We start from the raw sequence: 22055 nt of genomic DNA on the forward strand, positions 1-22055 counted from the left end.
TCACACTGCTGAACTCTCAGCACTGATCTCAAACATTCTCAAGCAGTACCCCACGTGCAATTTTTGTTTTTATTTGCATTTAGTCCACTAGAAAACTCCTTTGTGAACTTACCAATACCTTATTGTGTGTGTATATATGTATCTTGTACATATATGGTGTCTGTACATACTCTCCCATTCTATTTATGCCTCAGAATCTATTTAATTGTAAATATACTGTGCATCTGCTGACATGATCTAAACTAAATCTCATTGTACTTACAATGACAATAAAGCATCTCTCTACCGCAATAATGCTAAATAAACTTACATCTTTAGCAAATAATATTAAATTGTGGAAATAAAATACAAATTAATACTAAAGAATCTCCTTCATAAATCCTCTCATATATCATATGGTGAATACAATTAAATGCTTATTTAACCCTTTAGCCACAAAACACACCAATTACACAGATGGTCATAAACATTTATTTTAATCAAGACAAGGATTATATTCTTGCAATATATCTCCATGGCCAACAGAGCAGAGCCGTCCTCCTCAGAATCTTGATGTCTCTGTATGCCAGATATGAGACATTCCAGTGGAGGTGGAGGGCATGGGCTCCTGCAGATGAGAGACAAGTATTTACTGACCTTTTAAACATCCTTCAGCAGTTTAGTGGTGACACTTAAAATGTTTGACTGGGTTTGCTGAGGGGTACTTGTGTATACATGCACCCCCTAAGCAGCATGATGTAACTGATGGGGGTGCAGCCCAGTTCTAATTTGACCTGCATCCATGGCATTTAGGCTCTGGTCAGGTGAGGTCTGAGGAACAGGGAAATGCCTATAGACCAAACCTGTATGTTCAGTTCAATGTTTGGGTTGCCTCAGTGTGTCTGTGTGTGAGGTGCTGAATGAGGAGATGCACTCACTGCGTTGCTGCTCGTCTCTATGTGGAAGGAAGTGCTGGGCCACTGACTTCCAGAACCATCTTCATGTAAGAGTGGGAGGAAATAGTGAGGGTTATGCTCTCTCTCAAACACACAAATAGGTCAATGTAGTAAAAAAGAAAGTACCGTACCTGAGCTGCTGTACGATGCAGAGCCCTGGCTCTCTACTGTGGGCTGGGGGGACAGGGGAATGCCCTCTTCCAAACTGGCCCCCCTTGGGCGGGGCTGGGCCTGCTCGGGAACATCATGTGGACCCGAGGGCTGTGGGGTTCGGCGCAGGCAGGCATGGGCTTCAGGGGCGATGTGGAGCAGCAGCAGAAGCCAGGCCTGCGCCATCAGCACCTCTGCCAGTAACTGGTCCTTCCAGTTGGAGGACTCGCCAGGAATCACTTTCTTAAACCGATAGAGTAACACATAGAACACCCAAACAACGAGCGAAGTGAAGCTCATGAGGAGCAGACACAAGGTCCGGAATCTCCACTGAGGCTGCCCCCGAGCCAAGGCCCAGATCAAGGTGAATGGCACTGCTATGAACAGGACCAGCCCGTACATGCAGACCAAGCTGAAACGCAGTGGCTCGTACTGGCAGACGGGCTGGCCCGGGTGCACTGCAATCGCCAGGATCCATTCCACAATGGCTATAACCTGCATTACAGCCAAGCCGATCAGCACCCCCGCCAGGGGTCTGAAGCAGGAGCATTGGAACAGTCGCACACCCTGAGTCGCTTGGTATGCTATTGTGAGGACAAGCAGTGCCCCCCAAAGGGAGTGCCGGGCAATGCAGACACTGTCGTCCCGCTCCATGACATATGAGAAGCTGACAGCACAGAGCATGAGGACCGTGGCGAGAAGCAGGAGCAGTGGTGCCACCCCACTGCGTGCCTCAGGCTCTGTTATGTGTCGCAGGCGGCACAACAGCACCAGGGCCAGGATCAGTGAGGCCAGGGCCGCTATGCCTGCCACCACTGTCACTGCCTGGCCCCACACTGCATCCAGGTTACACAAGAAAGAGCCACAGCCTTGAGGAGAAGCCACTTCCTCCGCAAAGCCGCTGCCCACCAGGGAGATGATGAGGAGGATAGGGAACAACGAAGGAAATGCCATTGCTGACAGAGACGGAGAGAGACGACAAAATCGTTTTAGGGGGGGAAGAGGCATTAGTTCCTTATAAACAGTGTACTGCTATGTAAGACACATCACCTATGGCAAAGTCAGATCAGCATACTATCAGTGTTTAACCACTGCAAAAAAAGTGTATTGTGAGATAAGCAGGTTTCCACAGTTTAGGTAAACAAATGGAGAAGCAGAAGGATACATCCGAGTCTTTCAAAAGCAAATACACAAGTGGATGACTTTATGGCTCCCCCTAATTATGCCCCCCCAAGAGATTGATGTCATCTGATGACAAAGCACAAATTAAAATACTTTTTCTTAATTCTCACAATTTTTGTACAACTATCCTATTGGAATAGTTCAGTGGAAAATGGAGTATAAGCGCAACGTGCTTTCCTTTTGTCTCCAGCGTACTGGTGTTTAGTTTTTTTGTACTCCACCTTCGTCTAAATTACTCGGCTCAGGCCAGCATAATTTGCAGTCTATAAAGGACACATTTCGATAGGGGGGTTACCTTGCCGTAGTGTGTCGTATTCACCAGCTCGTAAAACGCGATGTTCGCCTATGCTCATTCTCATCTCAAATGCCAAGTATTCTTTTAGCTACGTATATATATAAGAACACTTGTTACGTAATTATTGCGTGTTTTAGAATCTCGGCGACGTCAAAATCGACACTTTGAAAAAAACCGACACTCTGAATAAAAACAAGCAAAACTTAAATAAAAACAAGCAAAACTTAAATAAAAACAAGCAAATTTCTCAAGTCGCTAATGTACAGGATCAATAGTGGGCCATTACAAATTCTCAAAATAACTTGAATTCCACTTTAGCCAATTAAGTCCTTAAAAAGTATTACACAGTGGTCCCTCCTTATCGGTGGTTTCGTTTCCCGTGGTTTCAGTTACTTTGTGTCCGAAAATATTAAATGGGAAAAAATAATTAATCAGTTTTAAACTGTGCGCCAGGCTGAGTAACCTGATGAAATCCCAAACCGTCCCAACCGGGGGTGTTTTATCGAGCAACGCTACCTATCGCGACGTGCTAGCGAGCCTTTCTGCGCATGTGCAGTTCCACCGTTTTGCGGTTAGGGTTGTTGGGATTTTGCGGGGTTAGGGTAAGGTTTGGGGCTATCGATTAGCACTACGGTAGTTGAACTCGTCAGAACACCGGACGCAAATCACCCCTTCATCTATCGTATCCACGCTGCTGAGTACCCACCTCGGTTATCCGATTTGTTGTCGCGGAATGGTAGCGCTTGCCTTTAAGCAGTCGTGTTTTTTCGAGAGGGACCACATTCACTTAACTTTTATAACGGTGTATTGTTATAAATGTTCTACTGCTGTTAATTGAACATCATAGTTGTCTCTTATTGTCCCTAATTTACAAAATCTACTTTATCGTAGGTATGTATGTGTAGGAAAAAACGTAATATACTGTATATAAGTTGCGGTGCTCTCTGTGGTTTCAGGCATCCGCTGGGGGCCTTGGAATAAGGGGTGGCTACTGGATTTAGTCTAATGTTGAACAATATTCAAGTTTAAATGTGACTCTCCCTATGGGGTGTACTACCAAGTCTGTTTTTAATCACAGACCTTTGATTTCCACAGGCAGAGATGCACATAGCAGTCATTTTGCATTTTGAGCCCTTTCGCTATGTGTGCTATATCTTGTTCATATCTACTAAAAGAGACGATCTCTGCTATAACGACGTATTGGTTCAGCATTTTGGATCGTCTACGGGCAAATTTTGATTAATTTTAGAATATTTGCACTTTCATCCCGCGTTTGCTTGCTTACATGCACTGGTGGTGAATGGATACAGTGCCGTTTCTAATAAAGATGAATAGAAATACACAATCAGAAAATCGAGTAGTGCTCCCCAGCTTCCATTGCTTGAACCACACTTTGATGAACATGTCTGTATCATTTAGTTTTATAGTTTGCAGTCCAGTTATTCTACCCTTTGCACTTCGAATGATGTAATCATAAGTGAGCATAAACGTAGTTCTAAAACGTGTCAGTAAATCTGTGTGTATTTGTGTGTGGTCCAGGTATGCCTTACCTTGTGGGGACCAAATGTTCCCACAACATGATGAATACCTGTTTTTTTACCTTATGGGGAGCAGTTTCCTGGTCCCCATATGGGAAAACTCTATTTTATAAAAATCTTTGACTGCAATGAAAAAACTGAAAATGCAAAAACTCTTGTATGTCCTTGGTTAGTATGGTTATGGTTAGAGCTGGGTGGGGGTTAAAGTTGTCATTGTTACCAATAAATTTTTTCCCATAGAAATGAATGAGCAGTCCCCAAAAAGGTATGATTACACGACTATGTGTCTGTGCGTATAGGTTAAGTATATATTACATTGTGAAGACCAATTTTTTCAATCCCCACAAGAGGAAACTCAGTTTCATAAAAATCTGAGTGCAAAGAAAAATCTAAACATGCCCAAAGTCTTTTAGCTGTTGGGTTACTTGTGGTTAAAATTGTCATTGTTGGGATTTGGGTTTTTCCCATAGGACTGAATGGGCAGAGAGACCCTTCTTTGTTCCTGGTTATAGTGTTCAGACTCACCATAACCCAGCCTAGGATAAGAAGTCATAAGAAAGTGATGGAAGTGGAAATTATTATATAACCACTTTAAAATGCACTTTTAATATAGTATAAACATGTTGAGTAAAGTGATGACATAACCATTTTGGTCACAATGTGGGTCAGAATTTCCCATAGTACTGACCCCTGAACATAACTGTTATGTTTAGCCGATTAAACTAGACTAAAAATCAAGTCAAAATCAATCTAAAAACATTGTTTAAATTTTGCATCCCGATTACTCAGCAGTGTTGTGGACGGAATACAGAGCATAGCAGGTGAGCGCCCAAATAAAGGGACTGTTTTATCAAAATAAAACATGAAAGCTTTAGCAAATAATATTAAATTGTGGATATAAAATGCAAATTAATACTAAAGAATCTCCTTCATAAATCCTCTCGTATATCATATGGTGAATACAATTAAATGCTTATTTAACCCTTTAGCCACAAAACACACCAATTACACAGATGGTCATAAACATTTATTTTAATCAAGACAAGGATTATATTCTTGCAATATATCTCCATGGCCAACAGAGCAGAGCCGTCATCCTCAGAATCTTGATGTCTCTGTATGCCAGATATGAGACATTCCAGTGGAGGTGGAGGGCATGGGCTCCTGCAGATGAGAGACAAGTATTTACTGACCTTTTAAACATCCTTCAGCAGTTTAGTGGTGACACTTAAAATGTTTGACTGGGTTTGCTGAGGGGTACTTGTGTATACATGCACCCCCTAAGCAGCATGATGTAACTGATGGGGGTGCAGCCCAGTTCTAATTTGACCTGCATCCATGGCATTTAGGCTCTGGTCAGGTGAGGTCTGAGGAACAGGGAAATGCCTATAGACCAAACCTGTATGTTCAGTGCAGTGTTTGGGTTGCCTCAGTGTGTCTGTGTGTGAGGTGCTGAATGAGGAGATGCACTCACTGCGTTGCTGCTCGTCTCTATGTGGAAGGAAGTGCTGGGCCACTGACTTCCAGAACCATCTTCATGTAAGAGTGGGAGGAAATAGTGAGGGTTATGCTCTCTCTCAAACACACAAATAGGTCAATGTAGTAAAAAAGAAAGTACCGTACCTGCGCTGCTGTACGATGCAGAGCCCTGGCTCTCTACTGTGGGCTGGGGGGACAGGGGAATGCCCTCTTCCAAACTGGCCCCCCTCGGGCGGGGCTGGGCCTGCTCGGGAACATCATGTGGACCCGAGGGCTGTGGGGCTGGGCGCAGGCAGGCCTGGGCTTCAGGGGCGATGTGGAGCAGCAGCAGCAGCCAGGCCTGCGACACCAGCACCTTTGCCAGTATCTCATCTTCCCTGTTGGGGGACTGGACAGGAAGCGATTCCTTGTGCACGTGGTATGCCAAATCTGTGGTCCACACCACAGCAGAGATATAGCACATGACGAACAGACTCACAATCCTATATCTCCACTCTGGCTGCCCCCGAGTCAGGCCACAGCTCAAGGTAATTGGTATAATTAACACCAAGAGCAGCATGTATAGGAAGACTAAGCTGATACGCAGTGGCCCGTACTGGAAGACGGGCCGGCCTGGGTGTAGTGCAATCGCCAGGATCCATTCAAGAATAGCAAGACCCAGCACTACAGCCGAGCCTATCGCCACCCCGGCCAAGGCCCTGAAGCAGGGGCACCGGAGCAATCGCACACCCTGGGTCGCTTGGTATGCTATTGTGAGGACAAGCTGTGCCCCCCAGAGGGAGTGCCGGGCAATGCAGACACTGTCATTCCGCTCTATGACGTACGCGAAGCTGACAGCACAGAGCATGAAGACCGTGGCGAGAAGCAGGAGCAGTGGTGCCACCCCACTGCGTGCCTCAGGCTCCGTTATGTGTCGCAGGCGGCACAACAGCACCAGGGCCAGGATCAGTGAGGCCAGGGCAGCTATGCCTGCCCCCACTGCCACCGCTACACCCCACGCTGCATCCAGGTTACACAGGAAAGAGCCACAGCCTTGAGGAGAAGCCTCTTCCTCCGCAAAGCCGCTGCCCACCAGGGAGAAGATGAGGAGGATAGGGAACAACGAAGGAAATGCCATTGCTGACAGAGACGGAGAGAGACGACAAAATCGTTTTAGGGGGGGAAGAGGCATTAGTTCATTATAAACAGTGTACTGCTATGTAAGACACATCACCTATGGCAAAGTCAGATCAGCATACTATCAGTGTTTAACCACTGCGAAAAAAGTGTATTGTGAGATAAGCAGGTTTCCACAGTTTAGGTAAACAAATGGAGAAGCAGAAGGATACATCCGAGTCTTTCAAAAGCAAATACACAAGTGGATGACTTTATGGCTCCCCCTAATTATGCCCCCCCGCCCCCCCAAGAGATTGATGCCATCTGATGACAAAGCACAAATTAAAATACTTTTTCTTAATTCTCACAATTTTTGTACAACTATCCTATTGGAATAGTTCAGTGGAAAATGGAGTATAAGCGCAACGTGCTTTCCTTTTGTCTCCAGCGTACTGGTGTTTAGTTTTTTTGTACTCCACCTTCGTCTAAATTACTCGGCTCAGGCCAGCATAATTTGCAGTCTATAAAGGACACATTTCGATAGGGGGTTTACCTTGCCGTAGTGTGTCGTATTCACCAGCTCGTAAAACGCGATGTTCGCCTATGCTCATTCTCATCTCAAATGCCAAGTATTCTTTTAGCTACGTATATATATAAGAACGCTTGTTACGTAATTATTGCGTGTTTTAGAATCTCGGCGACGTCAAAATCGACACTTTGAATAAAACCGACACTCTGAATAAAAACAAGCAAAACTTAAATAAAAACAAGCAAAACTTAAATAAAAACAAGCAAATTTCTCAAGTCGCTAATGTACAGGATCAATAGTGGGCCATTACAAATTCTCAAAATAACTTGAATTCCACTTTAGCCAATTAAGTCCTTAAAAAGTATTACACAATGGTCCCTCCTTATCGGTGGTTTCGTTTCCCGTGGTTTCAGTTACTTTGTGTCCGAAAATATTAAATGGGAAAAAATAATTAATCAGTTTTAAACTGTGCGCCAGGCTGAGTAACTTGATGAAATCCCAAACCGTCCCAACCGGGGGTGTTTTATCGAGCAACGCTACCTATCGCGACGTGCTAGCGAGCCTTTCTGCGCATGTGCAGTTCCACCGTTTTGCGGTTAGGGTTGTAGGGATTTTGCGGGGTTAGGGTAAGGTTTGGGGCTATCGATTAGCACTACGGTAGTTGAACTCGTCAGAACACCGGACGCAAATCACCCCTTCATCTATCGTATCCACGCTGCTGAGTACCCACCTCGGTTATCCGATTTGTTGTCGCGGAATGGTAGCGCTTGCCTTCAAGCAGTCGTGTTTTTGAGAGAGGGACCACATTCACTTAACTTTTATGACGGTGTATTGTTATAAATGTTCTACTGCTGTTAATAGAACATCATAGATGTCTCTTATTGTCCCTAATTTACAAAATCAACTTCATCGTAGGTATGTATGTGTAGGAAAAAACGTAATATACTGTATATAAGTTGCGGTGCTCTCTGTGGTTTCAGGCATCCGCTGGGGGCCTTGGAATAAGGGGTGGCTACTGGATTTAGTCTAATGTTGAACAATATTCAAGTTTAAATGTGACTCTCCCTATGGGGTATACTACCAAGTCTGTTTTTAATCACAGACCTTTGATTTCCACAGGCAGAGATGCACATAGCAGTCATTTTGCATTTTGAGCCCTTTCGCTATGTGTGCTATATCTTGTTCATATCTACTAAAAGAGACGATCTCTGCTATAACGACGTATTGGTTCAGCATTTTGGATCGTCTACGGGCAAATTTTGATTAATTTTAGAATATTTGCACTTTCATCCCGCGTTTGCTTGCTTACATGCACTGGTGGTGAATGGATACAGTGCAGTTACTAATAAAGATGAATAGAAATACACAATCAGAAAATCGAGTAGTGCTCCCCAGCTTCCATTGCTTGAACCACACTTTGATGAACAGGTCTGTATCATTTAGTTTTATAGTTTGCAGTCCACTTATTCTACCCTTTGCACTTCGAATGATGTAATCATAAGTGAGCATAAACGTAGTTCTAAAACGTGTCAATAAATGTGTGTGTATTTGTGTGTGGTCCAGGTATGCCTTACCTTGTGGGGACCAAATGTTCCCACAACATGATGAATACCTGTTTTTTTACCTTATGGGGAGCAGCTTCCTGGTCCCCATATGGGAAAACTCTATTTTATAAAAATCTTTGACTGCAATGAAAAAACTGAAAATGCAAAAACTCTTGTATGTCCTTTGGTTACGTATGGTTATGGTTAGAGCTGGGTGGGGGTTAAAGTTGTCATTGTTACCAATAAATTTTTTCCCATAGAAATGAATGAGCAGTCCCCAAAAAGGTATGATTACACGACTATGTGTCTGTGCGTATAGGTTAAGTATATATTACATTGTGAAGACCAATTTTTTCAATCCCCACAAGAGGAAACTCAGTTTCATAAAAATCTGAGTGCAAAGAAAAATCTAAACATGCCCAAAGTATTTTAGCTGTTGGGTTACTTGTGGTTAAAATTGTCATTGTTGGGATTTGGGTTTTTCCCATAGGACTGAATGGGCAGAGAGACCCTTCTTTGTTCCTGGTTATAGTGTTCAGACTCACCATAACCCAGCCTAGGATAAGAAGTCATAAGAAAGCGATGGAAGTGGAAATTATTATATAACCACTTTAAAATGCACTTTTAATATAGTATAAACATATTGAGTAAAGTGATGACATAACCAGGGATTGCCAACTTGTCCATAGAAGAACAAAAGGTCTGTGTTATGGTAAAAAAAAAAAAGCATTTTGGTCACAATGTGGGTCAGAATTTCCCATAGTACTGACCCCTGAACATAACTGTTATGTTTAGCCGATTAAACTAGACTAAAAATCAAGTCAAAATCAATCTAAAAACATTGTTTAAATTTTGCATCCCGATTACTCAGCAGTGTTGTGGACGGAATACAGAGCATAGCAGGTGAGCGCCCAAATAAAGGGACTGTTTTATCAAAATAAAACATGAAAGCTTTAGCAAATAATATTAAATTGTGGATATAAAATGCAAATTAATACTAAAGAATCTCCTTCATAAATCCTCTCATATATCATATGGTGAATACAATTAAATGCTTATTTAACCCTTTAGCCACAAAACACACCAATTACACAGATGGTCATAAACATTATTTATTTTAATCAAGACAAGGATTATATTCTTGCAAATGTCCAGTGGGGAGCAGCAGCTGGTCCATGGCCAACAGAGCAGAGCCGTCCTCCTCAGAATCTTGATGTCTCTGTATGCCAGATATGAGACATTCCAGTGGAGGTGGAGGGCATGGGCTCCTGCAGATGAGAGACAAGTATTTACTGACCTTTTAAACATCCTTCAGCAGTTTAGTGGTGACACTTAAAATGTTTGACTGGGTTTGCTGAGGGGTACTTGTGTATACATGCACCCCCTAAGCAGCATGATGTAACTGATGGGGGTGCAGCCCAGTTCTAATTTGACCTGCATCCATGGCATTTAGGCTCTGGTCAGGTGAGGTCTGAGGAACAGGGAAATGCCTATAGACCAAACCTGTATGTTCAGTTCAATGTTTGGGTTGCCTCAGTGTGTCTGTGTGTGAGGTGCTGAATGAGGAGATGCACTCACTGCGTTGCTGCTCGTCTCTATGTGGAAGGAAGTGCTGGGCCACTGACTTCCAGAACCATCTTCATGTAAGAGTGGGAGGAAATAGTGAAGGTTATGCTCTCTCTAAAACACACAAATAGGTCAATGTAGTAAAAAAGAAAGTACCGTACCTGAGCTGCTGTACGATGCAGAGCCCTGGCTCTCTACTGTGGGCTGGGGGGACAGGGGAATGCCCTCTTCCAAACTGGCCCCCCTCGGGCGGGGCTGGGCCTGCTCGGGAACATCATGTGGACCCGAGGGCTGTGGGGCTGGGCGCAGGCAGGCCTGGGCTTCAGGGGCGATGTGGAGCAGCAGCAGCAGCCAGGCCTGCGACACCAGCACCTTTGCCAGTATCTCATCTTCCCTGTTGGGGGACTGGACAGGAAGCGATTCCTTGTGCACGTGGTATGCCAAATCTGTGGTCCACACCACAGCAGAGATATAGCACATGACGAACAGACTCACAATCCTATATCTCCACTCTGGCTGCCCCCGAGTCAGGCCACAGCTCAAGGTAATTGGTATAATTAACACCAAGAGCAGCATGTATAGGAAGACTAAGCTGATACGCAGTGGCCCGTACTGGCAGACGGGCCGGCCTGGGTGTAGTGCAATCGCCAGGATCCATTCAAGAATAGCAAGACCCAGCACTACAGCCGAGCCTATCGCCACCCCGGCCAAGGCCCTGAAGCAGGGGCACCGGAGCAATCGCACACCCTGGGTCGCTTGGTATGCTATTGTGAGGACAAGCAGTGCCCCCCAGAGGGAGTGCCGGGCAATGCAGACACTGTCATTCCGCTCTATGACGTACGCGAAGCTGACAGCACAGAGCATGAAGACCGTGGCGAGAAGCAGGAGCAGTGGTGCCACCCCACTGCGTGCCTCAGGCTCCGTTATGTGTCGCAGGCGGCACAACAGCACCAGGGCCAGGATCAGTGAGGCCAGGGCAGCTATGCCTGCCCCCACTGCCACCGCTACACCCCACGCTGCATCCAGGTTACACAGGAAAGAGCCACAGCCTTGAGGAGAAGCCTCTTCCTCCGCAAAGCCGCTGCCCACCAGGGAGAAGATGAGGAGGATAGGGAACAACGAAGGAAATGCCATTGCTGACAGAGACGGAGAGAGACGACAAAATCGTTTTATGGGGGGAAGAGGCATTAGTTCATTATAAACAGTGTACTGCTATGTAAGACACATCACCTATGGCAAAGTCAGATCAGCATACTATCAGTGTTTAACCACTGCAAAAAAAGTGTATTGTGAGATAAGCAGGTTTCCACAGTTTAGGTAAACAAATGGAGAAGCAGAAGGATACATCCGAGTCTTTCAAAAGCAAATACACAAGTGGATGACTTTATGGCTCCCCCTAATTATGCCCCCCCAAGAGATTGATGCCATCTGATGACAAAGCACAAATTAAAATACTTTTTCTTAATTCTCACAATTTTTGTACAACTATCCTATTGGAATAGTTCAGTGGAAAATGGAGTATAAGCGCAACGTGCTTTCCTTTTGTCTCCAGCGTACTGGTGTTTAGTTTTTTTGTACTCCACCTTCGTCTAAATTACTCGGCTCAGGCCAGCATAATTTGCAGTCTATAAAGGACACATTTCGATAGGGGGGTTACCTTGCCGTAGTGTGTCGTATTCACCAGCTCGTAAAACGCGATGTTCGCCTATGCTCATTCTCATCTCAAATGCCAAGTATTCTTTTAGCTACGTATATATATAAGAACGCTTGTTACGTAATTATTGCGTGTTTTAGAATCTCGGCGACGTCAAAATCGACACTTTGAAAAAAACCGACACTCTGAATAAAAACAAGCAAAACTTAAATAAAAACAAGCAAAACTTAAATAAAAACAAGCAAAACTTAAATAAAAACAAGCAAATTTCTCAAGTCGCTAATGTACAGGATCAATAGTGGGCCATTACAAATTCTCAAAATAACTTAAATTCCACTTTAGCCAATTAAGTCCTTAAAAAGTATTACACAGTGGTCCCTCCTTATCGGTGGTTTCGTTTCCCGTGGTTTCAGTTACTTTGTGTCCGAAAATATTAAATGGGGAAAAAATAATTAATCAGTTTTAAACTGTGCGCCAGGGTGAGTAACCTGATGAAATCCCAAACCGTCCCAGCCGGGGGTTTTATCGAGCAACGCTACCTATCGCGACGTGCTTTCGAGCCTTTCTGCGCATGTGCAGTTCCACCGTTTTGCGGTTAGGGTTGTAGGGATTTTGCGGGGTTAGGGTAAGGTTTGGGGCTATCGATTAGCACTACGGTAGTTGAACTCGTCAGAACACCGGACGCAAATCACCCCTTCATCTATCGTATCCACGCTGCTGAGTACCCACCTCGGTTATCCGATTTGTTGTCGCGGAATGGTAGCGCTTGCCTTCAAGCAGTCGTGTTTTTGAGAGAGGGACCACATTCACTTAACTTTTATGACGGTGTATTGTTATAAATGTTCTACTGCTGTTAATTGAACATCATAGTTGTCTCTTATTGTCCCTAATTTACAAAATCTACTTTATCGTAGGTATGTATGTGTAGGAAAAAACGTAATATACTGTATATAAGTTGCGGTGCTCTCTGTGGTTTCAGGCATCCGCTGGGGGCCTTGGAATAAGGGGTGGCTACTGGATTTAGTCTAATGTTGAACAATATTCAAGTTTAAATGTGACTCTTCCTATGGGGTATACTACCAAGTCTGTTTTTAATCACAGACCTTTGATTTCCACAGGCAGAGATGCACATAGCAGCCATTTTGCATTTTGAGCCCTTTCGCTGTGTGTGCTATATCTTGTTCATATCTACTAAAAGAGACGATCTCTGCTATAACGACGTATTGGTTCAGCATTTTGGATAGTCTACGGGCAAATTTTGATTAATTTTAGAATATTTGCACTTTCATCCCGCGTTTGCTTGCTTACATGCACTGGTGGTGAATGGATACAGTGCAGTTACTAATAAAGATGAATAGAAATACACAATCAGAAAATCGAGTAGTGCTCCCCAGCTTCCATTGCTTGACCCACACTTTGATGAACATGTCTGTATCATTTAGTTTTATAGTTTGCAGTCCACTTATTCTACCCTTTGCACTTCGAATGATGTAATCATAAGTGAGCATAAACGTAGTTCTAAAACGTGTCAATAAATTTGTGTGTATTTGTGTGTGGTCCAGGTATGCCTTACCTTGTGGGGACCAAATGTTCCCACAACATGATGAATACCTGTTTTTTTACCTTATGGGGAGCAGTTTCCTGGTCCCCATATGGGAAAACTCTATTTTATAAAAATCTTTGACTGCAATGAAAAAACTGAAAATGCAAAAACTCTTGTATGTCCTTTGGTTACGTATGGTTATGGTTAGAGCTGGGTGGGGGTTAAAGTTGTCATTGTTACCAATAATTTTTTTCCCATAGAAATGAATGAGCAGTCCCCAAAAAGGTATGATTACACGACTATGTGTCTGTGCGTATAGGTTAAGTATATATTACATTGTGAAGACCAATTTTTTCAATCCCCACAAGAGGAAACTCAGTTTCATAAAAGTCTGAGTGCAAAGAAAAATCTAAACATGCCCAAAGTCTTTTAGCTGTTGGGTTACTTGTGGTTAAAATTGTCATTGTTGGGATTTGGGTTTTTCCCATAGGACTGAATGGGCAGAGAGACCCTTCTTTGTTCCTGGTTATAGTGTTCAGACTCACCATAACCCAGCCTAGGATAAGAAGTCATAAGAAAGCGATGGAAGTGGAAATTATTATATAACCACTTTAAAATGCACTTTTAATATAGTATAAACATGTTGAGTAAAGTGATGACATAACCAGGGATTGCCAACTTGTCCATAGAAGAACAAAAGGTCTGTGTTATGGTAAAAAAAAAAGCATTTTGGTCACAATGTGGGTCAGAATTTCCCATAGTACTGACCCCTGAACATAACTGTTATGTTTAGCCGATTAAACTAGACTAAAAATCAAGTCAAAATCAATCTAAAAACATTGTTTAAATTTTGCATCCCGATTACTCAGCAGTGTTGTGGACGGAATACAGAGCATAGCAGGTGAGCGCCCAAATAAAGGGACTGTTTTATCAAAATAAAACATGAAAGCTTTAGCAAATAATATTAAATTGTGGATATAAAATGCAAATTAATACTAAAGAATCTCCTTCATAAATCCTCTCATATATCATATGGTGAATACAATTAAATGCTTATTTAACCCTTTAGCCACAAAACACACCAATTACACAGATGGTCATAAACATTATTTATTTTAATCAAGACAAGGATTATATTCTTGCAAATGTCCAGTGGGGAGCAGCAGCTGGTCCATGGCCAACAGAGCAGAGCCGTCCTCCTCAGAATCTTGATGTCTCTGTATGCCAGATATGAGACATTCCAGTGGAGGTGGAGGGCATGGGCTCCTGCAGATGAGAGACAAGTATTTACTGACCTTTTAAACATCCTTCAGCAGTTTAGTGGTGACACTTAAAATGTTTGACTGGGTTTGCTGAGGGGTACTTGTGTATACATGCACCCCCTAAGCAGCATGATGTAACTGATGGGGGTGCAGCCCAGTTCTAATTTGACCTGCATCCATGGCATTTAGGCTCTGGTCAGGTGAGGTCTGAGGAACAGGGAAATGCCTATAGACCAAACCTGTATGTTCAGTTCAATGTTTGGGTTGCCTCAGTGTGTCTGTGTGTGAGGTGCTGAATGAGGAGATGCACTCACTGCGTTGCTGCTCGTCTCTATGTGGAAGGAAGTGCTGGGCCACTGACTTCCAGAACCATCTTCATGTAAGAGTGGGAGGAAATAGTGAGGGTTATGCTCTCTCTAAAACACACAAATAGGTCAATGTAGTAAAAAAGAAAGTACCGTACCTGAGCTGCTGTACGATGCAGAGCCCTGGCTCTCTACTGTGGGCTGGGGGGACAGGGGAATGCCCTCTTCCAAACTGGCCCCCCTCGGGCGGGGCTGGGCCTGCTCGGGAACATCATGTGGACCCGAGGGCTGTGGGGCTGGGCGCAGGCAGGCCTGGGCTTCAGGGGCGATGTGGAGCAGCAGCAGCAGCCAGGCCTGCGACACCAGCACCTTTGCCAGTATCTCATCTTCCCTGTTGGGGGACTGGACAGGAAGCGATTCCTTGTGCACGTGGTATGCCAAATCTGTGGTCCACACCACAGCAGAGATATAGCACATGACGAACAGACTCACAATCCTATATCTCCACTCTGGCTGCCCCCGAGTCAGGCCACAGCTCAAGGTAATTGGTATAATTAACACCAAGAGCAGCATGTATAGGAAGACTAAGCTGATACGCAGTGGCCCGTACTGGCAGACGGGCCGGCCTGGGTGTAGTGCAATCGCCAGGATCCATTCAAGAATAGCAAGACCCAGCACTACAGCCGAGCCTATCGCCACCCCGGCCAAGGCCCTGAAGCAGGGGCACCGGAGCAATCGCACACCCTGGGTCGCTTGGTATGCTATTGTGAGGACAAGCTGTGCCCCCCAGAGGGAGTGCCGGGCAATGCAGACACTGTCATTCCGCTCTATGACGTACGCGAAGCTGACAGCACAGAGCATGAAGACCGTGGCGAGAAGCAGGAGCAGTGGTGCCACCCCACTGCGTGCCTCAGGCTCCGTTATGTGTCGCAGGCGGCACAACAGCACCAGGGCCAGGATCAGTGAGGCCAGGGCAGCTATGCCTGCCCCCACTGCCACCGCTACACCCCACGCTGCATCCAGGTTACACAGGAAAGAGCCACAGCCTTGAGGAGAAGCCTCTTCCTCCGCAAAGCCGCTGCCCACCAGGGAGAAGATGAGGAGGATAGGGAACAACGAAGGAAATGCCATTGCTGACAGAGACGGAGAGAGACGACAAAATCGTTTTAGGGGGGGAAGAGGCATTAGTTCATTATAAACAGTGTACTGCTATGTAAGACACATCACCTATGGCAAAGTCAGATCAGCATACTATCAGTGTTTAACCACTGCGAAAAAAGTGTATTGTGAGATAAGCAGGTTTCCACAGTTTAGGTAAACAAATGGAGAAGCAGAAGGATACATCCGAGTCTTTCAAAAGCAAATACACAAGTGGATGACTTTATGGCTCCCCCTAATTATGCCCCCCCCCCGCCCCCCCAAGAGATTGATGCCATCTGATGACAAAGCACAAATTAAAATACTTTTTCTTAATTCTCACAATTTTTGTACAACTATCCTATTGGAATAGTTCAGTGGAAAATGGAGTATAAGCGCAACGTGCTTTCCTTTTGTCTCCAGCGTACTGGTGTTTAGTTTTTTTGTACTCCACCTTCGTCTAAATTACTCGGCTCAGGCCAGCATAATTTGCAGTCTATAAAGGACACATTTCGATAGGGGGTTTACCTTGCCGTAGTGTGTCGTATTCACCAGCTCGTAAAACGCGATGTTCGCCTATGCTCATTCTCATCTCAAATGCCAAGTATTCTTTTAGCTACGTATATATATAAGAACGCTTGTTACGTAATTATTGCGTGTTTTAGAATCTCGGCGACGTCAAAATCGACACTTTGAATAAACCGACACTCTGAATAAAAACAAGCAAAACTTAAATAAAAACAAGCAAAACTTAAATAAAAACAAGCTAATTTCTCAAGTCGCTAATGTACAGGATCAATAGTGGGCCATTACAAATTCTCAAAATAACTTGAATTCCACTTTAGCCAATTAAGTCCTTAAAAAGTATTACACAGTGGTCCCTTCTTATCGGTGGTTTCGTTTCCCGTGGTTTCAGTTACTTTGTGTCCGAAAATATTAAATGGGAAAAAATAATTAATCAGTTTTAAACTGTGCGCCAGGCTGAGTAACTTGATGAAATCCCAAACCGTCCCAACCGGGGGTGTTTTATCGAGCAACGCTACCTATCGCGACGTGCTTTCGAGCCTTTCTGCGCATGTGCAGTTCCACCGTTTTGCGGTTAGGGTTGTAGGGATTTTGCGGGGTTAGGGTAAGGTTTGGGGCTATCGATTAGCACTACGGTAGTTGAACTCGTCAGAACACCGGACGTAAATCACCCCTTCATCTATCGTATCCACGCTGCTGAGTACCCACCTCGGTTATCCGATTTGTTGTCGCGGAATGGTAGCGCTTGCCTTCAAGCAGTCGTGTTTTTTAGAGAGGGACCACATTCACTTAACTTTTATAACGGTGTATTGTTATAAATGTTCTACTGTTGTTAATAGAACATCATAGTTGTCTCTTATTGTCCCTAATTTACAAAATCAACTTCATCGTAGGTATGTATGTGTAGGAAAAAACGTAATATACTGTATATAAGTTGCGGTGCTCTCTGTGGTTTCAGGCATCCGCTGGGGGCCTTGGAATAAGGGGTGGCTACTGGATTTAGTCTAATGTTGAACAATATTCAAGTTTAAATGTGACTCTCCCTATGGGGTATACTACCAAGTCTGTTTTTAATCACAGACCTTTGATTTCCACAGGCAGAGATGCACATAGCAGTCATTTTGCATTTTGAGCCCTTTCGCTATGTGTGCTATATCTTGTTCATATCTACTAAAAGAGACGATCTCTGCTATAACGACGTATTGGTTCAGCATTTTGGATCGTCTACGGGCAAATTTTGATTAATTTTAGAATATTTGCACTTTCATCCCGCGTTTGCTTGCTTACATGCACTGGTGGTGAATGGATACAGTGCAGTTACTAATAAAGATGAATAGAAATACACAATCAGAAAATCGAGTAGTGCTCCCCAGCTTCCATTGCTTGAACCACACTTTGATGAACAGGTCTGTATCATTTAGTTTTATAGTTTGCAGTCCACTTATTCTACCCTTTGCACTTCGAATGATGTAATCATAAGTGAGCATAAACGTAGTTCTAAAACGTGTCAATAAATGTGTGTGTATTTGTGTGTGGTCCAGGTATGCCTTACCTTGTGGGGACCAAATGTTCCCACAACATGATGAATACCTGTTTTTTTACCTTATGGGGAGCAGTTTCCTGGTCCCCATATGGGAAAACTCTATTTTATAAAAATCTTTGACTGCAATGAAAAAACTGAAAATGCAAAAACTCTTGTATGTCCTTTGGTTACGTATGGTTATGGTTAGAGCTGGGTGGGGGTTAAAGTTGTCATTGTTACCAATAATTTTTTTCCCATAGAAATGAATGAGCAGTCCCCAAAAAGGTATGATTACACGACTATGTGTCTGTGCGTATAGGTTAAGTATATATTACATTGTGAAGACCAATTTTTTCAATCCCCACAAGAGGAAACTCAGTTTCATAAAAGTCTGAGTGCAAAGAAAAATCTAAACATGCCCAAAGTCTTTTAGCTGTTGGGTTACTTGTGGTTAAAATTGTCATTGTTGGGATTTGGGTTTTTCCCATAGGACTGAATGGGCAGAGAGACCCTTCTTTGTTCCTGGTTATAGTGTTCAGACTCACCATAACCCAGCCTAGGATAAGAAGTCATAAGAAAGCGATGGAAGTGGAAATTATTATATAACCACTTTAAAATGCACTTTTAATATAGTATAAACATGTTGAGTAAAGTGATGACATAACCAGGGATTGCCAACTTGTCCATAGAAGAACAAAAGGTCTGTGTTATGGTAAAAAAAAAGCATTTTGGTCACAATGTGGGTCAGAATTTCCCATAGTACTGACCCCTGAACATAACTGTTATGTTTAGCCGATTAAACTAGACTAAAAATCAAGTCAAAATCAATCTAAAAACATTGTTTAAATTTTGCATCCCCATTACTCAGCAGTGTTGTGGACGGAATACAGAGCATAGCAGGTGAGCGCCCAAATAAAGGGACTGTTTTATCAAAATAAAACATGAAAGCTTTAGCAAATAATATTAAATTGTGGATATAAAATGCAAATTAATACTAAAGAATCTCCTTCATAAATCCTCTCATATATCATATGGTGAATACAATTAAATGCTTATTTAACCCTTTAGCCACAAAACACACCAATTACACAGATGGTCATAAACATTATTTATTTTAATCAAGACAAGGATTATATTCTTGCAAATGTCCAGTGGGGAGCAGCAGTTGGTCCATGGCCAACAGAGCAGAGCCGTCCTCCTCAGAATCTTGATGTCTCTGTATGCCAGATATGAGACATTCCAGTGGAGGTGGAGGGCATGGGCTCCTGCAGATGAGAGACAAGTATTTACTGACCTTTTAAACATCCTTCAGCAGTTTAGTGGTGACACTTAAAATGTTTGACTGGGTTTGCTGAGGGGTACTTGTGTATACATGCACCCCCTAAGCAGCATGATGTAACTGATGGGGGTGCAGCCCAGTTCTAATTTGACCTGCATCCATGGCATTTAGGCTCTGGTCAGGTGAGGTCTGAGGAACAGGGAAATGCCTATAGACCAAACCTGTATGTTCAGTTCAATGTTTGGGTTGCCTCAGTGTGTCTGTGTGTGAGGTGCTGAATGAGGAGATGCACTCACTGCGTTGCTGCTCGTCTCTATGTGGAAGGAAGTGCTGGGCCACTGACTTCCAGAACCATCTTCATGTAAGAGTGGGAGGAAATAGTGAGGGTTATGCTCTCTCTCAAACACACAAATAGGTCAATGTAGTAAAAAAGAAAGTACCGTACCTGAGCTGCTGTACGATGCAGAGCCCTGGCTCTCTACTGTGGGCTGGGGGGACAGGGGAATGCCCTCTTCCAAACTGGCCCCCCTCAGGCGGGGCTGGGCCTGCTCGGGAACATCATGTGGACCCGAGGGCTGTGGGGCTGGGCGCAGGCAGGCCTGGGCTTCAGGGGCGATGTGGAGCAGCAGCAGCAGCCAGGCCTGCGACACCAGCACCTTTGCCAGTATCTCATCTTCCCTGTTGGGGGACTGGACAGGAAGCGATTCCTTGTGCACGTGGTATGCCAAATCTGTGGTCCACACCACAGCAGAGATATAGCACATGACGAACAGACTCACAATCCTATATCTCCACTCTGGCTGCCCCCGAGTCAGGCCACAGCTCAAGGTAATTGGTATAATTAACATCAAGAGCAGCATGTATAGGAAGACTAAGCTGATACGCAGTGGCCCGTACTGGCAGACGGGCCGGCCTGGGTGTAGTGCAATCGCCAGGATCCATTCAAGAATAGCAAGACCCAGCACTACAGCCGAGCCTATCACCACCCCGGCCAAGGCCCTGAAGCAGGGGCACCGGAGCAATCGCACACCCTGGGTCGCTTGGTATGCTATTGTGAGGACAAGCAGTGCCCCCCAGAGGGAGTGCCGGGCAATGCAGACACTGTCATTCCGCTCTATGACGTACGCGAAGCTGACAGCACAGAGCATGAAGACCGTGGCGAGAAGCAGGAGCAGTGGTGCCACCCCACTGCGTGCCTCAGGCTCCGTTATGTGTCGCAGGCGGCACAACAGCACCAGGGCCAGGATCAGTGAGGCCAGGGCAGCTATGCCTGCCCCCACTGCCACCGCTACACCCCACGCTGCATCCAGGTTACACAGGAAAGAGCCACAGCCTTGAGGAGAAGCCTCTTCCTCCGCAAAGCCGCTGCCCACCAGGGAGAAGATGAGGAGGATAGGGAACAACGAAGGAAATGCCATTGCTGACAGAGACGGAGAGAGACGACAAAATCGTTTTAGGGGGGGAAGAGGCATTAGTTCATTATAAACAGTGTACTGCTATGTAAGACACATCACCTATGGCAAAGTCAGATCAGCATACTATCAGTGTTTAACCACTGCAAAAAAAGTGTATTGTGAGATAAGCAGGTTTCCACAGTTTAGGTAAACAAATGGAGAAGCAGAAGGATACATCCGAGTCTTTCAAAAGCAAATACACAAGTGGATGACTTTATGGCTCCCCCTAATTATGCCCCCCCAAGAGATTGATGCCATCTGATGACAAAGCACAAATTAAAATACTTTTTCTTAATTCTCACAATTTTTGTACAACTATCCTATTGGAATAGTTCAGTGGAAAATGGAGTATAAGCGCAACGTGCTTTCCTTTTGTCTCCAGCGTACTGGTGTTTAGTTTTTTTGTACTCCACCTTCGTCTAAATTACTCGGCTCAGGCCAGCATAATTTGCAGTCTATAAAGGACACATTTCGATAGGGGGGTTACCTTGCCGTAGTGTGTCGTATTCACCAGCTCGTAAAACGCGATGTTCGCCTATGCTCATTCTCATCTCAAATGCCAAGTATTCTTTTAGCTACGTATATATATAAGAACGCTTGTTACGTAATTATTGCGTGTTTTAGAATCTCGGCGACGTCAAAATCGACACTTTGAAAAAAAACCGACACTCTGAATAAAAACAAGCAAAACTTAAATAAAAACAAGCAAATTTCTCAAGTCGCTAATGTACATGATCAATAGTGGGCCATTACAAATTCTCAAAATAACTTAAATTCCACTTTAGCCAATTAAGTACTTAAAAAGTATTACACAGTGGTCCCTCCTTATCGGTGGTTTCGTTTCCCGTGGTTTCAGTTACTTTCTGTCCGAAAATATTAAATGGGGAAAAAATAATTAATCAGTTTTAAACTGTGCGCCAGGCTGAGTAACCTGATGAAATCCCAAACCGTCCCAGCCGGGGGTTTTATCGAGCAACGCTACCTATCGCGCCGTGCTTTCGAGCCTTTCTGCGCATGTGCAGTTCCACCGTTTTGCGGTTAGGGTTGTAGGGATTTTGCGG

General features: G+C 44.2%; 4 protein-coding genes and 1 long non-coding RNA gene across 10 annotated transcripts; 1 reads left to right on the top strand and 4 right to left on the bottom strand.

Annotated features, from left to right (window-relative positions):
• Positions 1–448: 448 nt before the first annotated feature.
• LOC125739579 (G-protein coupled receptor family C group 5 member B-like) lies at positions 449–7600 on the bottom strand. Of its 4 annotated transcripts, none has more exons than XM_049009858.1 (4): positions 7228–7600; positions 1067–2041; positions 918–976; positions 449–607 (listed from the first exon to the last, which is right to left on the bottom strand). In XM_049009858.1, the coding sequence occupies exons 1-4, from the start codon at positions 7289–7291 to the stop codon at positions 542–544; spliced, it is 1164 nt and encodes a 387-aa protein (XP_048865815.1). In that variant the 5' UTR covers positions 7292–7600; the 3' UTR covers positions 449–541. The 4 variants fall into 4 exon arrangements, with proteins under 4 accessions (XP_048865815.1, XP_048865812.1, XP_048865817.1 ...); XM_049009855.1 differs by lacking the exon at positions 7228–7600 and adding an exon at positions 2563–3061; XM_049009860.1 differs by lacking the exons at positions 918–976; positions 7228–7600 and adding an exon at positions 2563–3061.
• A 1887-nt stretch (positions 7601–9487) lies between these two features.
• Positions 9488–13061, bottom strand: LOC125739560 (G-protein coupled receptor family C group 5 member B-like). 2 transcript variants are annotated; one of them, XM_049009803.1, is made up of 4 exons: positions 11971–13055; positions 10475–11449; positions 10326–10384; positions 9846–10015 (listed from the first exon to the last, which is right to left on the bottom strand). In XM_049009803.1, exons 1-4 carry the CDS (start codon positions 12032–12034, stop codon positions 9950–9952), a joined length of 1164 nt encoding a protein of 387 aa, XP_048865760.1. In that variant the 5' UTR covers positions 12035–13055; the 3' UTR covers positions 9846–9949. The 2 variants fall into 2 exon arrangements, with proteins under 2 accessions (XP_048865751.1, XP_048865760.1); XM_049009794.1 differs by lacking the exon at positions 10326–10384 and having other exon boundaries at positions 9488–10015; positions 11971–13061.
• LOC125739620 (uncharacterized) lies at positions 11494–21551 on the top strand. Its single transcript, XR_007397220.1, has 2 exons — positions 11494–11597; positions 21108–21551. It is a non-coding gene; the product is annotated as an uncharacterized LOC125739620 (long non-coding RNA).
• Positions 14607–21603, bottom strand: LOC125739569 (G-protein coupled receptor family C group 5 member B-like). 2 transcript variants are annotated; one of them, XM_049009827.1, is made up of 5 exons: positions 21575–21603; positions 16743–16839; positions 15236–16210; positions 15087–15145; positions 14607–14776 (listed from the first exon to the last, which is right to left on the bottom strand). In XM_049009827.1, the coding sequence occupies exons 2-5, from the start codon at positions 16804–16806 to the stop codon at positions 14711–14713; spliced, it is 1164 nt and encodes a 387-aa protein (XP_048865784.1). In that variant the 5' UTR covers positions 16807–16839; positions 21575–21603; the 3' UTR covers positions 14607–14710. The 2 variants fall into 2 exon arrangements, with proteins under 2 accessions (XP_048865784.1, XP_048865774.1); XM_049009817.1 differs by lacking the exon at positions 21575–21603 and having other exon boundaries at positions 16743–16898.
• LOC125739576 (G-protein coupled receptor family C group 5 member B-like) lies at positions 19428–21615 on the bottom strand. The gene is made up of 4 exons (XM_049009841.1): positions 21482–21615; positions 19986–20960; positions 19837–19895; positions 19428–19526 (listed from the first exon to the last, which is right to left on the bottom strand). The coding sequence occupies exons 1-4, from the start codon at positions 21543–21545 to the stop codon at positions 19461–19463; spliced, it is 1164 nt and encodes a 387-aa protein (XP_048865798.1). The 5' UTR covers positions 21546–21615; the 3' UTR covers positions 19428–19460.
• Between the last annotated feature and the right edge of the window lie 440 nt (positions 21616–22055).

The sequence above is a fragment of the Brienomyrus brachyistius genome, chromosome 1, assembly GCF_023856365.1.
Source record: "Brienomyrus brachyistius isolate T26 chromosome 1, BBRACH_0.4, whole genome shotgun sequence".
Taxonomy (NCBI): Eukaryota; Metazoa; Chordata; class Actinopteri; order Osteoglossiformes; family Mormyridae; genus Brienomyrus; species Brienomyrus brachyistius.

Coding starts and splice junctions, on each gene's coding strand:
- LOC125739576 (XM_049009841.1), bottom strand. CDS start 21,545: ATGAGAATGAGCATAGGCGAACATCGCGTTTTACGAGCTGGTGAATAC. Junction 19,896..19,985: donor TGCATCGTACAGCAGCTCAG/GTACGGTACTTT, acceptor TCTTACATGAAG/ATGGTTCTGGAAGTCAGTGG. Junction 19,527..19,836: donor TAGAGACGAGCAGCAACGCA/GTGAGTGCATCT, acceptor TCTCATCTGCAG/GAGCCCATGCCCTCCACCTC.
- LOC125739569 (XM_049009827.1), bottom strand. CDS start 16,806: ATGAGAATGAGCATAGGCGAACATCGCGTTTTACGAGCTGGTGAATAC. Junction 16,211..16,742: donor ATACGACACACTACGGCAAG/GTAAACCCCCTA, acceptor CGTCTCTGTCAG/CAATGGCATTTCCTTCGTTG. Junction 15,146..15,235: donor TGCATCGTACAGCAGCTCAG/GTACGGTACTTT, acceptor TCTTACATGAAG/ATGGTTCTGGAAGTCAGTGG.
- LOC125739579 (XM_049009858.1), bottom strand. CDS start 7,291: ATGAGAATGAGCATAGGCGAACATCGCGTTTTACGAGCTGGTGAATAC. Junction 2,042..7,227: donor ATACGACACACTACGGCAAG/GTAAACCCCCTA, acceptor CGTCTCTGTCAG/CAATGGCATTTCCTTCGTTG. Junction 977..1,066: donor TGCATCGTACAGCAGCTCAG/GTACGGTACTTT, acceptor TCTTACATGAAG/ATGGTTCTGGAAGTCAGTGG.
- LOC125739560 (XM_049009794.1), bottom strand. CDS start 12,034: ATGAGAATGAGCATAGGCGAACATCGCGTTTTACGAGCTGGTGAATAC. Junction 11,450..11,970: donor ATACGACACACTACGGCAAG/GTAACCCCCCTA, acceptor CGTCTCTGTCAG/CAATGGCATTTCCTTCGTTG. Junction 10,016..10,474: donor TGCATCGTACAGCAGCTCAG/GTACGGTACTTT, acceptor TCTCATCTGCAG/GAGCCCATGCCCTCCACCTC.